Genomic DNA, 13,811 nt, shown 5'->3' with positions numbered 1-13,811 from the left:
TAGAAGCGCCATGTCCTCCTCTGATTTCTCCAGATTAATTTTCCTCTCCTGGTTTATCTCCTGCTGGTATGTTTCAGCCTGCTGCTGTAAATCCATAATGTCTCTTTCATATTTACGTCTTAGCTCCTCATATGAAACGTGAACCTGATCCAGTTCATTTATCATCTGCTTCTCTCTCTTTTGCAGAACTGTGATTTCTCTGGACATGTTTTGGACGAGCTCCTCCTTCTCAGCTCTCAGGTTGTCTAGACGCGCCTTGTCCTCCTCTGATTTCTCCAGATGATCTTTTCGCTCCTGATTTATCTGCAGCTGAAGGTTTTCGACTTGTTGTTGCAGCTCAGAATGGTTTCTTTCAAGCATAAGCTTCTCTTTCTTTTCTCTGTTTGAAAGAGCAGTTTCCTCCTGGTTTATCTTCTGCTGGTATGTTTGAGCCTGCTGCTGTATATCCATAATGCCTCTTTCATATTTACATTTTAGCTCCTCGTAGAAGAAGTTAAACTGGTCCAGTTTTATCATCTGCTTCTCTCTCTTTTGCAGAACTGTGATTTCTCTGGACATTTTATGGAAGAGCTCCACCTTCTCAGCTCTCAGATTGTTGATAAGCTGCAGATTTTCATTCGTTCTTTCTATGTTGGCGTCTTTCTCATGTGTCGCCTCCTGCCGATATCTTTCCACGTCTTGCTTTAGTAAAGAAACTTCGCTTTCATATTTGCAGTTCAGTTCATTATATGAATGTTTGATCAGATTTAATTCTTCCTGCAAAAGTTTCTCGCTGTCTTGCAGGAATGAAATCTTTTGGGACATTTCTTTAAACATGTCGTCCTTCTCAGCTCTCAAGTTCTCCAGGAGTCGTTGTTCTTCACTCAGCCTCGCTTCATAAAGCTTCTGTGTCTCGGCCTCCTGCCTCAGCAGAGCATCGGCTGCTTCATACTTAGAGCTCAGCTCCTCGTAGGAAGTCTGGAGTTGGTCCAGATCTTCTTGGAGGGCCTGACTTTTCTTCCTCTCAGCCTGTATTTCAGCTACAAATGCTTCCTGGCTGAGGAGGTGGGCCACCTTTAACTCCTCCAAGTCTTGTTGCAAGTTCTTCTTCTTCATGTATTTCACATTGTTGTGAACCTTGGAAGCAATGACCGCAGCGTTACGGACTTCTGGATCACTGAACTTCTCTACTCTCTCAAGTTCCCTCTTTGCCTCTTTGGCCTGGTTGATAAACGTTTCTTTGAGAGCTTTCTGCTTTTTTAACTGGAGTTTGGTCTCTTCCAGCTCGGCCTCCAGGTGGGACAGTTTCTGGTTGTCTTCAAACCTTCTGGCTCTCTCCATTTCCAGAAGGTAACTCAGCCTGTGGATTTCCCCGTGTAAGGCATTCGGGTGTGCAGGAGGGAACCTGCCTTGGGGGTTTTGCTGGCCTCCCCTTCTCGCGTGGTTTCCCATCATCCCACTGCGGTATCTCGGCGTATGATGAGACATTTTCTCCTAAATACAATCGCTAAAATCCTGGATTGGTAAACTACCTGAAAGAGCTTTGCGTCTGAACTGGTCAGTGATATTGCAAGCAATGAAAAATATGCAGAATTGTGTTGCATACAATCCTACAGTTGATGACATCACAGACTGCATCGCCAGTGACATCACAGAATCTTCCTTTGCTGGTGGAGTGACATCATTCCACCACCAAATATCTTCCTCTTTATTCTTGTTTACATTCAAAATAGTCCAGGATTCAGTCGTTTTTATCCCAAATATCAGGGCATCAAACTCATTTCCATTTTGGGCCAAAATCTGAATGTTCATAAAGTTCCTGTTGCGCCGGATCGTATTGATAAAAACCAATTCAATTGTTAAAAGTGTTCCTTAAAATAACATAATATTGAACATCTTTTCACACTAATCAGTCCATCCAGGATTGTTTTTGTGGTTTTCTGCCATCAACATCACAGATTTCGTGGCGCTAATTTAGAAATATTTGTAAGGAATTTTTACGATATTTGCGCTAATATATGATGTTAAATGTGACCTTTTATTAATCGCTCCATCGGTCATGGACTATAACTTGACATCAAGTCAGGCTGAGACAGCGGTCACTTGAACCAAAATGTTTTTGGTCAATTTTGACAAAAAATGTTGATAAACTCAGAAAAATGTGTGGATCTGTTGGTTTTTGTGTGAATTTTGGGTTATTTGTGAAAAACTGGAGGGGCCTATTGCTGTAATTTGGAGTCTAGAGGGAAAACATACATCCACTGCCCTCAGCCTTAGTACTGGCTCTCCACAGGGCTGTGTGCTGAGCCCCCTGCTCTATTGTCTGTACACATACGACTGCACCTCTGTCCACCACAGCAACACCATCATCAAGTTTGCTGATGACACCACAGTGGTGGGGCTCATCTCAGGAGGCGACGAGTCCGCCTACAGGGGGGAGGTGGAGCGGCTGGTGCAGTGGAGCAGGGAGAACAATCTGCTCCTCAACAACTCAAAGACAAAAGAACTCATAATAGATTACAGGAGGAAGAAAACGGACATTACACCACTAACCATTGGGGGAAAATGTGTGGAGAGGGTAGCTGATTTCCGTTTCCTGGGGGTCCACATTGAGCAGGGCCTCACATGGAACATGAACACCTTGGAGCTGATAAAAAAGGCCCAGCAAAGACTGAACTTCCTGAGGGTTCTCAGGAGGAACAGCATCAAGGAGAAGCTGCTGGTGTCCTTCTACAAGTGCTCCATAGAGAGCATACTGACCTACTGTATCTGCGTCTGGTATAACAGCAGCACTGCGGCTCAAAGGAAAGCTCTCCAAAGGGTTGTGAATACAGCCCAAAAAATCATTGGCTGCCCTCTCCCCTCACTGGAGGACCTGCACAGCGACCGCTGTCTAAGAAAAGCACAACACATCACAAAGGACACTTCTCACCCCGGACATTCTCTGTTCACACCGCTGCCTTCAGGCAGAAGATACAGAGCAACCAGAACCAGAACCAACCGTCTCAGAGACAGTTTCTACCCGATAGCAATAACAAAACTAAATGCAATCAAAAACAACCATTAATCATCATGAATGATGTATGTGAGAATGTGGCTGTTCTTATTTATTAGTTGTTTTGTTTTTTTTACCAGTTATTTGTTAATTCTTACATTGTGTGTGAATTGTGAGACAGTTATTTTTTGTTTTTAAGCATATGCACTGACTGATGGCACCTTTTAAATTTCGTTGTTCTTGTGACAATGACAATAAACATTTATCTTATCACATAAAAAGCTATGGTGGGCCAGATTTGGCCCTCGGGCCTTGAGTTTGACACACTTGCCATATATGATAATCTGGAGAACATTTTTCAATATCTATACCTTGGAAAGTTAATTTAGCTTGTTTAGTCAAACATTTATTTTCTTTTGTACAGAGGAAAAAGAGAGTGGGAAAGAAAATGTATAATAAATAGATGTAAACAACATGACAAAGTAAAAGATAAAAACTATAACTATTGATTTCTAAATCTTGTTGAAAGTTGAGTCGGATTGATTAAGCCTCGTTTTTAATATCAGGCTTAAGACTCAAAAATTGTAAATGAGTAATAGTTGTAATGTACTAGTATTGTTGTGGCTTGTTTATTGTTGTCATAGCAACTGCCTACCCAGATGGCTGTCAGTTAAAACAAAGAATGTTGTAATCTGTATTTTCAGTTTGTTTTCGTTAGCTTTTTAAAGGCACCATGTAGTTCTTATTATAAATAGTTTTTCTCCATTAATTCCCGTTAGGGTTAGGGTTAGGGGGTAGGGTTAGGTCGGAGGACCCAGGAAGCAATCGTCTTAATTTTGAAAGGTGAGCTGTAGGAAAGCTGAGGAGGTTTTGGTACAATGGACCCATTGATGGCTTATAGGCACTCCAGTCGAGCACATGGTGTGTGGCGCGGCGCTGAGAGCTTTCTGAGCATATCCAAGTGCTAATAAGTCCCAAAGCTGACTGAAGCACAGCCTTTCTTCCTCCCTGAACCTCCTCCACACTGCAAGAAGTGGGAAGGAGCAGAAGTCATCCATCCATCCCGTATGTACGCTCTTCGGGCTCGGAGTATGAATGTGCCACTTGATGGTGCTTTACAGCTACCCTCTGTGCTTACGGACGCCACAAAGCGGCGGCCTCCCTGCCAAACATTTCCATAAAGGGACACAAAGACAGAGAGATGCCAGGAGAACAGACGCCCGCCTGTGCACATTGTGTTTGAGCAGCTCCAGAGTTTCAATGTCAGGCCGGTAGGAGAGTGTGTGGGAGCAGAAATTAACCAGGCCCGAGTCCGCCGCATTCCTCGCCTGGTCAAAGCCGAGTCGGGGTCCGGCGGGGTGAAAACGGCGCGTGGACGTTACGCGTCGATGCTGTGGGAGGTTACTGTTACAGCGGACGCCGCCAACCGAGGCAGAGGGAAGATGTTTTCACTTTAGATGACGCCAAGGTCAGAGTCGTCTTTCAGTTGACCGACTATGTTTCTTTGAACTGAGCTCTACAAAAACCTCTTCACTGCATTTTCAGCTCAAAGTCATTCTGCGTTCACACTGCGGACTTTAAAGCTGCACTGTGACTGTTAAGAAAAAAATATTTTTTTACATATTTGAGAGGTATGAGACAGATAATCTGTAAAAATAATTTTAAAAAATTAAGCTCCTCTGCCTTCTTCTAGTGATGACTAAAAACAACCAATCAGAGCCAGGAGGCGGGGCCTAGCCTTGCCAATCACAATCTCCTGCAGCGCTGCTCATCCTTCCTCCCTCTTTTGCTTTCTACAGCAGATCCTGTCTTGAATGCTAGGCTAGTTAGCATGGCCAGCAATGTCATGGTAAGTTGTTCCTCTGCCTCTAGCACATTTAGCAGCTCATTCATGAGGATTACTGACAGCGTTAAGACCCGCCTCTTGGCTCTCTTTGGTTGTTTTTGGTGCATTTCTTCTGACAGAAATCGTAGCTCAGGGGGCAGGAGGAGGAGAATGATCTTTTTACAGTTAAATGGCTGAAAAATTATTCAACTGTACATCTTTGAAAAGCAGATGTGGCGCCTCCTGCACAACCAACCAGAATGCAGCAAGTGGTTTCTGGATGGTAAGTCAGCAACAAAACAGAAGCCGTTGTACATGGCATACAGTGGCAAAACCAGCTGACCAAACGCAAACTAACATTTTGCCAAAAAAATGGCTGGGTGTTTTTTTGGTTTTTTTAGCGCTTGGTGAGTTTTTAGAAGCAGTGAAAACCCAAAACATGCAAAATGTTCATTTTGTACAATAGGTCTCCTTTAAAAGCCAGGCATATTATTTAGATTTAAATCAAATGCTCTGAAGTTCTGTGGACACACTTCTCTCACTTTTTTTTGAGTTTTCATAGCAACGTCTGCTTTCCATGGAAATTCGGGCCAAACTCTGGTCCAGTAAGTAAAACTCTCATACTGGACCAGACCTTTGCATCCCAACTCAAACCGCAAAGACAAGCAACCTAATAGGAAACACACCATGCTGATAAAACCCAGCCATTCAGAGAGAGAGGATAAAGACTCGCTGGCTCCCTGAAATCCTGATTAAACTCATGTGTAGCAGTGAAATGGGGCCCTTAAAGAGGCAAGGCCTCATTCTGGACAAATAGCAAAGCAATAAAACCTCCAACGGTTGATTTATGTACAACGGAGGAGTGTAAGGCGTCTGCAGGCCTTAGCAGTGTTTGTTCATTGTGACATTAACCGGTTCATGAAGTTCAGATCTACACATGTGGCTGTTTGATAGCTGCTACGGCCAGCTGATTGGTCATGTGACACACCGATAAGTGCAAACAAATATGCAGCGGTGGGTCATACGTGTGGAATAAATTCTTCAACCAGTCCGCGACGGATGCGACCGCTGCAGATTCAAATATTCAGGCTGAACCGGTGCATGTGTCGTAAAACAAACACAAAGAACAATGAAGAAAAACAGCGAGTGACTGAAGGAACACAAACCCTGTAAATTCTAGACACTAACAGGAACCATAGAATTGCACAAATATCTGTGAGGGACGGCGGAGTCCCAGCTCAGTGAAAGAGGTGAACAGAACCTGGTACCAGAAGCCCATTAAAATTCTGTTTACATCGTTTTAAACTGTGTGACTGTGAGTGGGAATAAAAATAGCAGCAGGTATTTTGTTCCATATAACACAGTAGGAGTTTAACAGGTAAACCTTTCTGGATGAAACTCCACTAAAAACCCATCTAAAAATCAATAAATGTAATTGATTACATTTATTTGAAATGTAATCAATTACAGATTTATTGATGGAACTTGACTTAATGTCGTGTTTTGATTGTTGATTCTATGTTGCTTTGTGTTTCTGTGTTTGATATGATGGAAAGCTCTTTGAAATCACTCCTCGTTAGTACAGTGGTGAGTGTCCCCGCCTGTCACGCGGGAGACCGGGGTTCGATTCCCCGACGGGGAGTGAAGTTTGTTTCAGGTCCCTCTTGAAAATGAGATCTAGATCTCAACGGGGTTTACCTGATTAAATAAAGGAATAAAAAAAAAAAAGAAATGCCTTGCTGCTGAAATGTGCTATACAAATAAAATTTGATTGATTAGCATTAGCAGCAGATATTGGAAAGCTTATTAAAGGCCTCCACATAAAGCAGGGGTGTCAAACTCCAGTCCTCAAGGGCCGCTGTCCTGCAACTTTTAGATGAGCCTCTGCTGCACCACCTGAATAGAATAATTAGGTCATTAAGGCTCTGGAGAACTGATCTACACAAGGAGGAGGTAATTAAGCCATTTCATTCCAGTGTTTTGTACCTGTGGCACATCTAAAAACTGTAGGACAGCGGCCCTCGAGGACTGGAGTTTGACACCTGTGACATAAAGGAAATAAGCAGCGTTGGCTTGGAATAGCCTTTTTACTGCAGGACGTAATGAAATGACACTAATTGTGCCAATTAAAGTAATCCTGGTTAAAGAGTGTCGTCTTAATTCCTCAGCATTAGCAATGGGATTTAGGATAATTAACAGTGAATTGCAGGAGTTCATATTCAGTCAGTTTTCAGTGTTTTTTGGTCTGATCGTTGTTTTGGGCCAGCAGAGCCGATTTTTAGATGGAAATAACTCCAGGCTTGTTCTGCTAACCGCTCCGTGAGAATCGGTGTGTTTGCTGAACGCGGCCCGCGTCTCGGGTCTGATTAATTACTCCGACTCTGAGGAGTTGGAGGCGACATATGCTGCAAGAGCTCATTCGCATGTGTGTAAAACGTGACAGAGTATCACAGTTAGCGTTGTTTCGGATTCAAGAGGAAGGCACAGCTTCAGGTATGAGTGTGTGGCGTCTGCTGGTGTGTGTGTGTGAAGGTGTGGGTGTGTGCTGAGATGGAGGCTCGGCTGCGGCACCAGAACCGCCGTCCGCAGTGCAGCGGGGGCATCCTGGCACGGACTGGGCACCAGATGTCAGAGCGGCGCAGGAACCTGCTCATTGGACCAGTGACCCTTTTTCTAGAGCTGAATTTGGATCTGAGCTTCCAGGAATAAACTCCCACTGATGGTCTGACTAAACCTGCCCTCACACATCGCCAGGTCCAAACAAACTGTAGAGGCTCCACTCAGAACCAAACAGAGTAGCTGGGAAAACACAGGTTAACTTTTCAAAGTGCTATTTAATCTACTTAATTATATGTTTTATCTGCTGACTGATTTTAATTTACACGTTTTATCAGAACTCCATGTGACAAACTCAAAATGGCAAATTAATTTAAACAGTTTCTCCTTCAATATCCTTAAAGCTGCAGTATGTAACTTTTATAAAAAACTTTTTATTTTTTACATATTTGAGACAATTAATCTGCTCCTCTGCCTTCTCCCAGTGTCAACTAGAAACAACCAATCAGGGCCAGGAGGCGGGTCTTAGTGCTGTCAATCACTCCCCCCTTTGTTCTCTGCTATGCTGAAGCTAGCACTGTGCACTAAACCGGACTCTCAGTTGCCATGTCGACTGTCTGGGATCCCCTCCGTTCTTACATCACCGCGTTTCTGATTGGCTACCTGTCACATTCAACAGGCTGCGTTTCGCTGCCAGTCAGTAAAAACCCCACAGGCTGCGATAATCGAGCCGAGACAAAGTTGAATATGAAGAAGAAGAAAAAAACGTTTTGTGGTCACTTTATCTTCAAGAATTAGTTTTCATCTATGTTTGATTTTTGGGCAGAAGAAATTTGTTTTTGAGATGAAATTTCTTTCTTGAATCTCTGGTGAATTCTGTCGATTAGCCACAAACTAATATTTTGCTCTTACACATTAAAAGTTAGATTGTAATTTAATTTTATAGTTTCAATGTTAAAAGGAGAAAAAAACAGGAGCTACTTGAATGCATGTTTTCTACATGATGCTTATTACGGCTAATGTTTATCACAAAGGCTGTTGTGCTAATATTGCGCCTTTTCTTTTTGAAATACTGATACTGATGAAGTATTTAGTGACAGTAAGTTATTTATTCCACTGTATGGAATTGAAAAGTGCTGAAAAACGCTACTGATGTCCATTCAGTGAATATTACGTTGTGATAAAAGACTAAAGTTATTTATCACAGCTGGAAATAATTTTATCCACATGGAGGAGATCAAATTTCATTGAAGTGACTTAGAATCGTTTATGACACTACAGTGAAAGATGTTTCTGCTGCATGCAGCTTGTTTTATGTGTTGAGAGACAACGCATGACGAACGGCGAGGCAGGATCCAAAAGAGCGGATTCACATCGTGTCCACTACGATGCCAGAGAAGAACCTGCTCCTGCTGCAGTGGATCGGTGGGCCTGCAATATGACACTCAGATCTGAAAACTGAACTCAAACAATTCAAAATGGAGAAAAACTCTTGAACTTGACTGACTTGACTTAGGACTACTAAAAGAAAACATTGACTATTTTGTTCCGTTTGTATTATTGTCAGAACGTGTAATAAATATGTTTTATTCAACACAGTGCTTCCCTTGCTCCTCCTGAGTTGGACCCGGTTCTGATGCCTGTTTGTTTAAACAGATCCAGTCACTGATCCCCTGCAGCAGGCCTAGCGAGCCTCAATCGGGGGCTAGCTAAGTGTTTAGCTTCTTTTTCTCTAGCAGGCCATCATCCATCCATCCATCATCCATCCATCCAGTGTGTTGCCATGGTAACATGGTACCATCATCTGCCGAGGCCTCGCTGCTGTAGCCGTCTCCGGTCAGGGCTCTGTAGTTCTGCCGGCTCTCCCACCTGAAGCCCCCCCGGGGCCTGGCGCCGCCTGCGGCCCCCGCTGCTCCTCTGAGGCCCTGGGAGCGGCCCACCGCCTCCTGGTACCGACCCAGCAGCTCGCCGTCGCTGTCCGAAGAGTCGCCGCCGCCGCAGGACGCCGTTTCTGCTGGGGACAGACAGGAGGCTTCAGGACTGTGGAACCGGAACCCAGAACCAGAACCGGACCAGAACCAGAACCAGACTGTTTAACGGACTGTTTAGCAGGATCTGGCAGTATCCCAGTAGCAGTACCTGCTACTTGTGAGGATCTGGGAGTTTTTGAGGGAATAACTGGGAATAAAGCCGTTGCCATAGCGATGGGCTCATAATGGGCGACATTATGCAACACGGCGTTACACAACAGAAGAATATTTATGGAAACACGAACAATGGCTGGCTGGGAAGAGCAGCAGTCAGTAAAGCCTGACGCACGAAACAGAAACATCCATCAAGCTGGACATGAAACATGAAGCTGTCGCCATGGTTACCAGCAGGTCTGATTCATCCACTGTGATGCCGGTAGTCTCACTGAGAAATGAAAGAGATTCATGACTAGGTTGACATTTTCAGGAAGTGCTGTAGTTGCAGCTTCCGACCAGCAGGGGGCAGAAGAGCCTCCCTGCTGGCTCTGGTTCTGGTTCTGTTCCAACCAGTGAGTTCTGCTACCAGAACCTCCTGGCAGATACCGGTCACCAGAACTAACCAGACAGACAAACTTCTGTAAGGACTCAGCTCACTGTATGTAAACATATGAGCCGGTTTGGATCAGAGGAAATCAGAAGTTAAAAATGATTCCAGAAATCCAAAACACCAGACAGCGAACCGATTCATCTGAACAACGAACCGGTTCAGTAAAGAACTGGTTCAGTAAAGAACTGGTTCAGAAAAGAACTGGTTCAGTAAAGAACTGGTTCAGTAAAGAACTGGTTCAGAAAAGAACTGGTTCAGTAAAGAACTGGTTCAGAAAAGAACTGGTTCAGTAAAGAACTGGTTCAGTAAAGAACTGGTTCAGAAAAGAACTGGTTCAGTAAAGAACTGGTTCAGTAAAGAACTGGTTCAGAAAAGAACTGGTTCAGTAAAGAACTGGTTCAGAAAAGAACTGGTTCAGTAAAGAACTGGTTCAGTAAAGAACTGGTTCAGAAAAGAACTGGTTCAGTAAAGAACTGGTTCAGTAAAGAACTGGTTCAGTAAAGAACTGATTCAGAAAAGAACTGGTTCAGCAAAGAACTGGATCACTAAAGAACTGGTTCAGTAGAGAACTGGTTCAGTAAAGAAATGATTCAGTAAAGAACTGATTCAGTAAAGAACTGATTCAGTAGAGAACTGGTTCAGTAAAGAAATGATTCAGTAAAGAACTGATTCAGTAAAGAACTGGTTCAGTAAAGAACTGGTTCAGTAAAGAACTGATTCAGTAAAGAACTGATTCAGTAAAGAACTGGTTCAGTAGAGAACTGGTTCAGTAAAGAAATGATTCAGTAAAGAACTGATTCAGTAAAGAACTGGTTCAGTAAAGAACTGGTTCAGTAAAGAACTGGTTCAGTAAAGAACTAATTCAGTACAGAACTGGTTCAGTAAAGAACTGATTCAGAAAAGAACTGGTTCAGTAAAGAACTGGTTCAGTAAAGAACTGGTTCAGTAAAGAACTGATTCAGAAAAGAACTGGTTCAGCAAAGAACTGGATCACTAAAGAACTGGTTCAGTAGAGAACTGGTTCAGTAAAGAAATGATTCAGTAAAGAACTGATTCAGTAAAGAACTGATTCAGTAGAGAACTGGTTCAGTAAAGAAATGATTCAGTAAAGAACTGATTCAGTAAAGAACTGGTTCAGTAAAGAACTGGTTCAGTAAAGAACTGATTCAGTAAAGAACTGATTCAGTAAAGAACTGGTTCAGTAGAGAACTGGTTCAGTAAAGAAATGATTCAGTAAAGAACTGATTCAGTAAAGAACTGGTTCAGTAAAGAACTGGTTCAGTAAAGAACTGGTTCAGTAAAGAACTAATTCAGTACAGAACTGGTTCAGTAAAGAACTGATTCAGAAAAGAACTGGTTCAGTAAAGAACTGATTCAGTAAAGAACTGATTCAGTACAGAACTGGTTCAGTAAAGAACTGATTCAGTACAGAACTGGTTCAGTAAAGAACTGGTTCAGTAAAGAACTGGTTCAGTAAAGAACTGGTTCAGTAAAGAACTGATTTAGTAAAGAACTAATTCAGTAAAGAACTGGTTGAGTAAAGAACTAATTCAGTAAAGAACTGGTTCAGTAAAGAACTGATTCAGTAAAGAACTGATTCACTATGAACTGGTTCAGTAAAGAACTAATTCAGTAAAGAACTGGTTCAGTAAAGAACTGGTTCAGTAAAGAACTGATTCAGTAAAGAACTAATTCAGTAAAGAACTGATTCAGTAAAGAACTGGTTCAGTAAAGAACTGGTTCAGTAAAGAACTGATTCACTATGAACTGGTTCAGTAAAGAACTGGTTCAGTCAGTGGAACATTGAGTGGAAGGAAGACCTGCTTCAGGACTCACCTTGCGGCTGCGGGTTCTTCCTGAAATCGTCGAGGCATTGCAGGCTGGCCGGGTTCTGCAGAACCAGCTTGTTGTTGAGGAACCAGAAGAGGAAGGTCATGAGGATGATGAAGAGAGCGATGGCCGTCAGGAAGCCCAGAACCTCCGGAGAAACTGGACCGGGACACAAACAGAACCTCAGGAACGTACGGGCGACAGCTTTACATACGCCTGACCATCAGCAGAGACGGACGCTGCCTAATGGTTACCATGGCAACGGGTTCAGCATCATTCAGGTTCAAGTCGGATCAGAGCCAAAACCGGACGGTCTAATTAATCTACTCAGAAAATCAGATTTAATCTGTTCAAATTATAATCACTGAGTCCAACAGAACCAGTCCGGCTCCTTCCCGATCAGTCCGGTCCGAACAAACATTCAGTTCAAACGATTCCGCAGATTTGCCTATTCGACTCTGAACTAAAGCGGACCGGACCAGAATCAGACTGAAGAGGAACATTGAGCTTCCAGAGTTTCCCCCAGTAAACCTGCTCAGTCCTCTGGGCGGCGCCGAGGCGTCCGCTGGGCGTCCGCTGGGCGTCTGCTGGGCGTCCGCTGGGCGTCCGCTGGGCGTCTGCTGGGCGGCGCCGAGGCGTCCACTGGGCGTCCGCCGGGGCGGCGCCGAAGCGTCCACCGGGGCGTCCACCGGGGCGTCCGCTGGGCGGCGCCAAGGCGTCCGCTGGGCGTCCGCTGGGCGGCGCCGAGGCGTCCGCTGGGCGTCCGCTGGGCGGCGCCGAGGCGTCCGCTGGGCGGCGCCGAAGCGTCCGCCGGGTTTTTATATTAAAACATGTCAAGTTGACAGGAAAAGTAAAAACATTACTGGGTAATTACATGTTACAGGAAAACATGGCAGTGAAACGATATTTAAACCCACAACTGGTCTGAAAAACAACAAATCAAAAAATACAATTAAGATGAATATGAATTATTTGCACTTCTGTTTAATCCAAATGAAGTCAGCGGCTCCATCGGGCCCCCAGGGATTCAGGGGCCAGAAAGGCTGATATTTTAACACAGATATATAAATGTAACATTTATTTATTGAGATTATCAATGCTGCTAAATTTGATTTAATTTGTTTCAACATAAATTAAAAGATTTTAAATTAACATTTAAATGTAAGATTTTAAGGAGCTGGCAGGGGCGATTCTAGGATCTGACCTTTAGGGGGGCTGAGCCCCCAGCTGGGCTAAAACCCAGGAGAAGATATTCGTTGGTGGGGTTTTCTAAATCTAACTGCTTATTTACATACATTCACAAACAAAATTAAGAAACATGTTGTCAGTAATTTATAGAATAAAAGAACAATGTTCATATACTTATAAAGAGTAAAATTAGAGAAACTTTTAGTTTTTTCTAGGTATATAAACTCAGTTTGAAACAGAATCTCGAGATTACATCATAGCTGCCAACATCTGGTAGAAGGTACAAGTTCAGGTTAATGACTAGTGGAAATGAGTCATTAATCTGAACTTTATTTGAAAATCATACGTAGAAATTTCTTATTTTTATCTGAACGTTATGCAGCTGTTGGCCTTTTGTCTTTAAACAAGAAAGAATGTCCATCTATGGAAAAGTGGACATGATGAGTCGGGTTTTAATATTTCAGTTCACAGTTCATGAAGTGAGTCTGTCATAGTTTCAGTACCAAACACCTTTCTGTTCACAGAACCAGCCTGACCCAAACATCCTGTGCTGTTCTTCAGTTTGACCTTATTTTAGTGACTCCAGAGAAATTTGGGAAATTAATGACAAAACACAACAGTCACTAATCAAACTTCAAAAAACAGCAACAAGAGTAATTCAGGCTCAGGACCAGGACCAGACTAACACATTATTTATACAAATATTTTGCACATATACACAATTTTGTACTGAACTACAAAATACTCTTCAAGTAAATAAAGCCAATGCTGTACACAATTTCATTCATAAATATAAAAATAATTCTAAATTAATTAAGAACTGCATTGCCACTTAAAATTGCCCATTGCAAAACAATCCCA

General features: G+C 43.0%; 1 protein-coding gene and 1 non-coding gene across 7 annotated transcripts in view; one reads left to right on the top strand and one right to left on the bottom strand.

Moving 5' to 3' along the window:
• LOC116708697 (synaptotagmin-14-like) overlaps positions 1–13,811 on the bottom strand; it is a 33,906-nt gene that overhangs the window by 17,101 nt on the left and 2,994 nt on the right. For 5 of the 6 annotated variants that reach the window (XM_032546648.1, XM_032546650.1, XM_032546651.1 and 2 more), the window contains exons 3-4: positions 11,769–11,921; positions 9,154–9,369 (exon numbers count right to left, since the gene is read on the bottom strand). In XM_032546648.1, the coding sequence (XP_032402539.1) occupies positions 9,154–9,369; positions 11,769–11,921 (369 nt within the window). The remainder of the gene's footprint in view (positions 1–9,153; positions 9,370–11,768; positions 11,922–13,811) is intronic. The other variant, XM_032546649.1, reaches the window with a different exon arrangement.
• Positions 6,370–6,441, top strand: trnad-guc (transfer RNA aspartic acid (anticodon GUC)). The gene has a single exon. It is a non-coding gene; the product is annotated as a tRNA-Asp (tRNA).

The sequence above is a fragment of the Xiphophorus hellerii genome, chromosome 19, assembly GCF_003331165.1.
Source record: "Xiphophorus hellerii strain 12219 chromosome 19, Xiphophorus_hellerii-4.1, whole genome shotgun sequence".
Classification (NCBI taxonomy): Eukaryota; Metazoa; Chordata; class Actinopteri; order Cyprinodontiformes; family Poeciliidae; genus Xiphophorus; species Xiphophorus hellerii.
The sequence above is the reverse complement of the archived record's forward strand: the minus strand, read 5'-3'. Positions and strand labels throughout refer to the sequence as shown.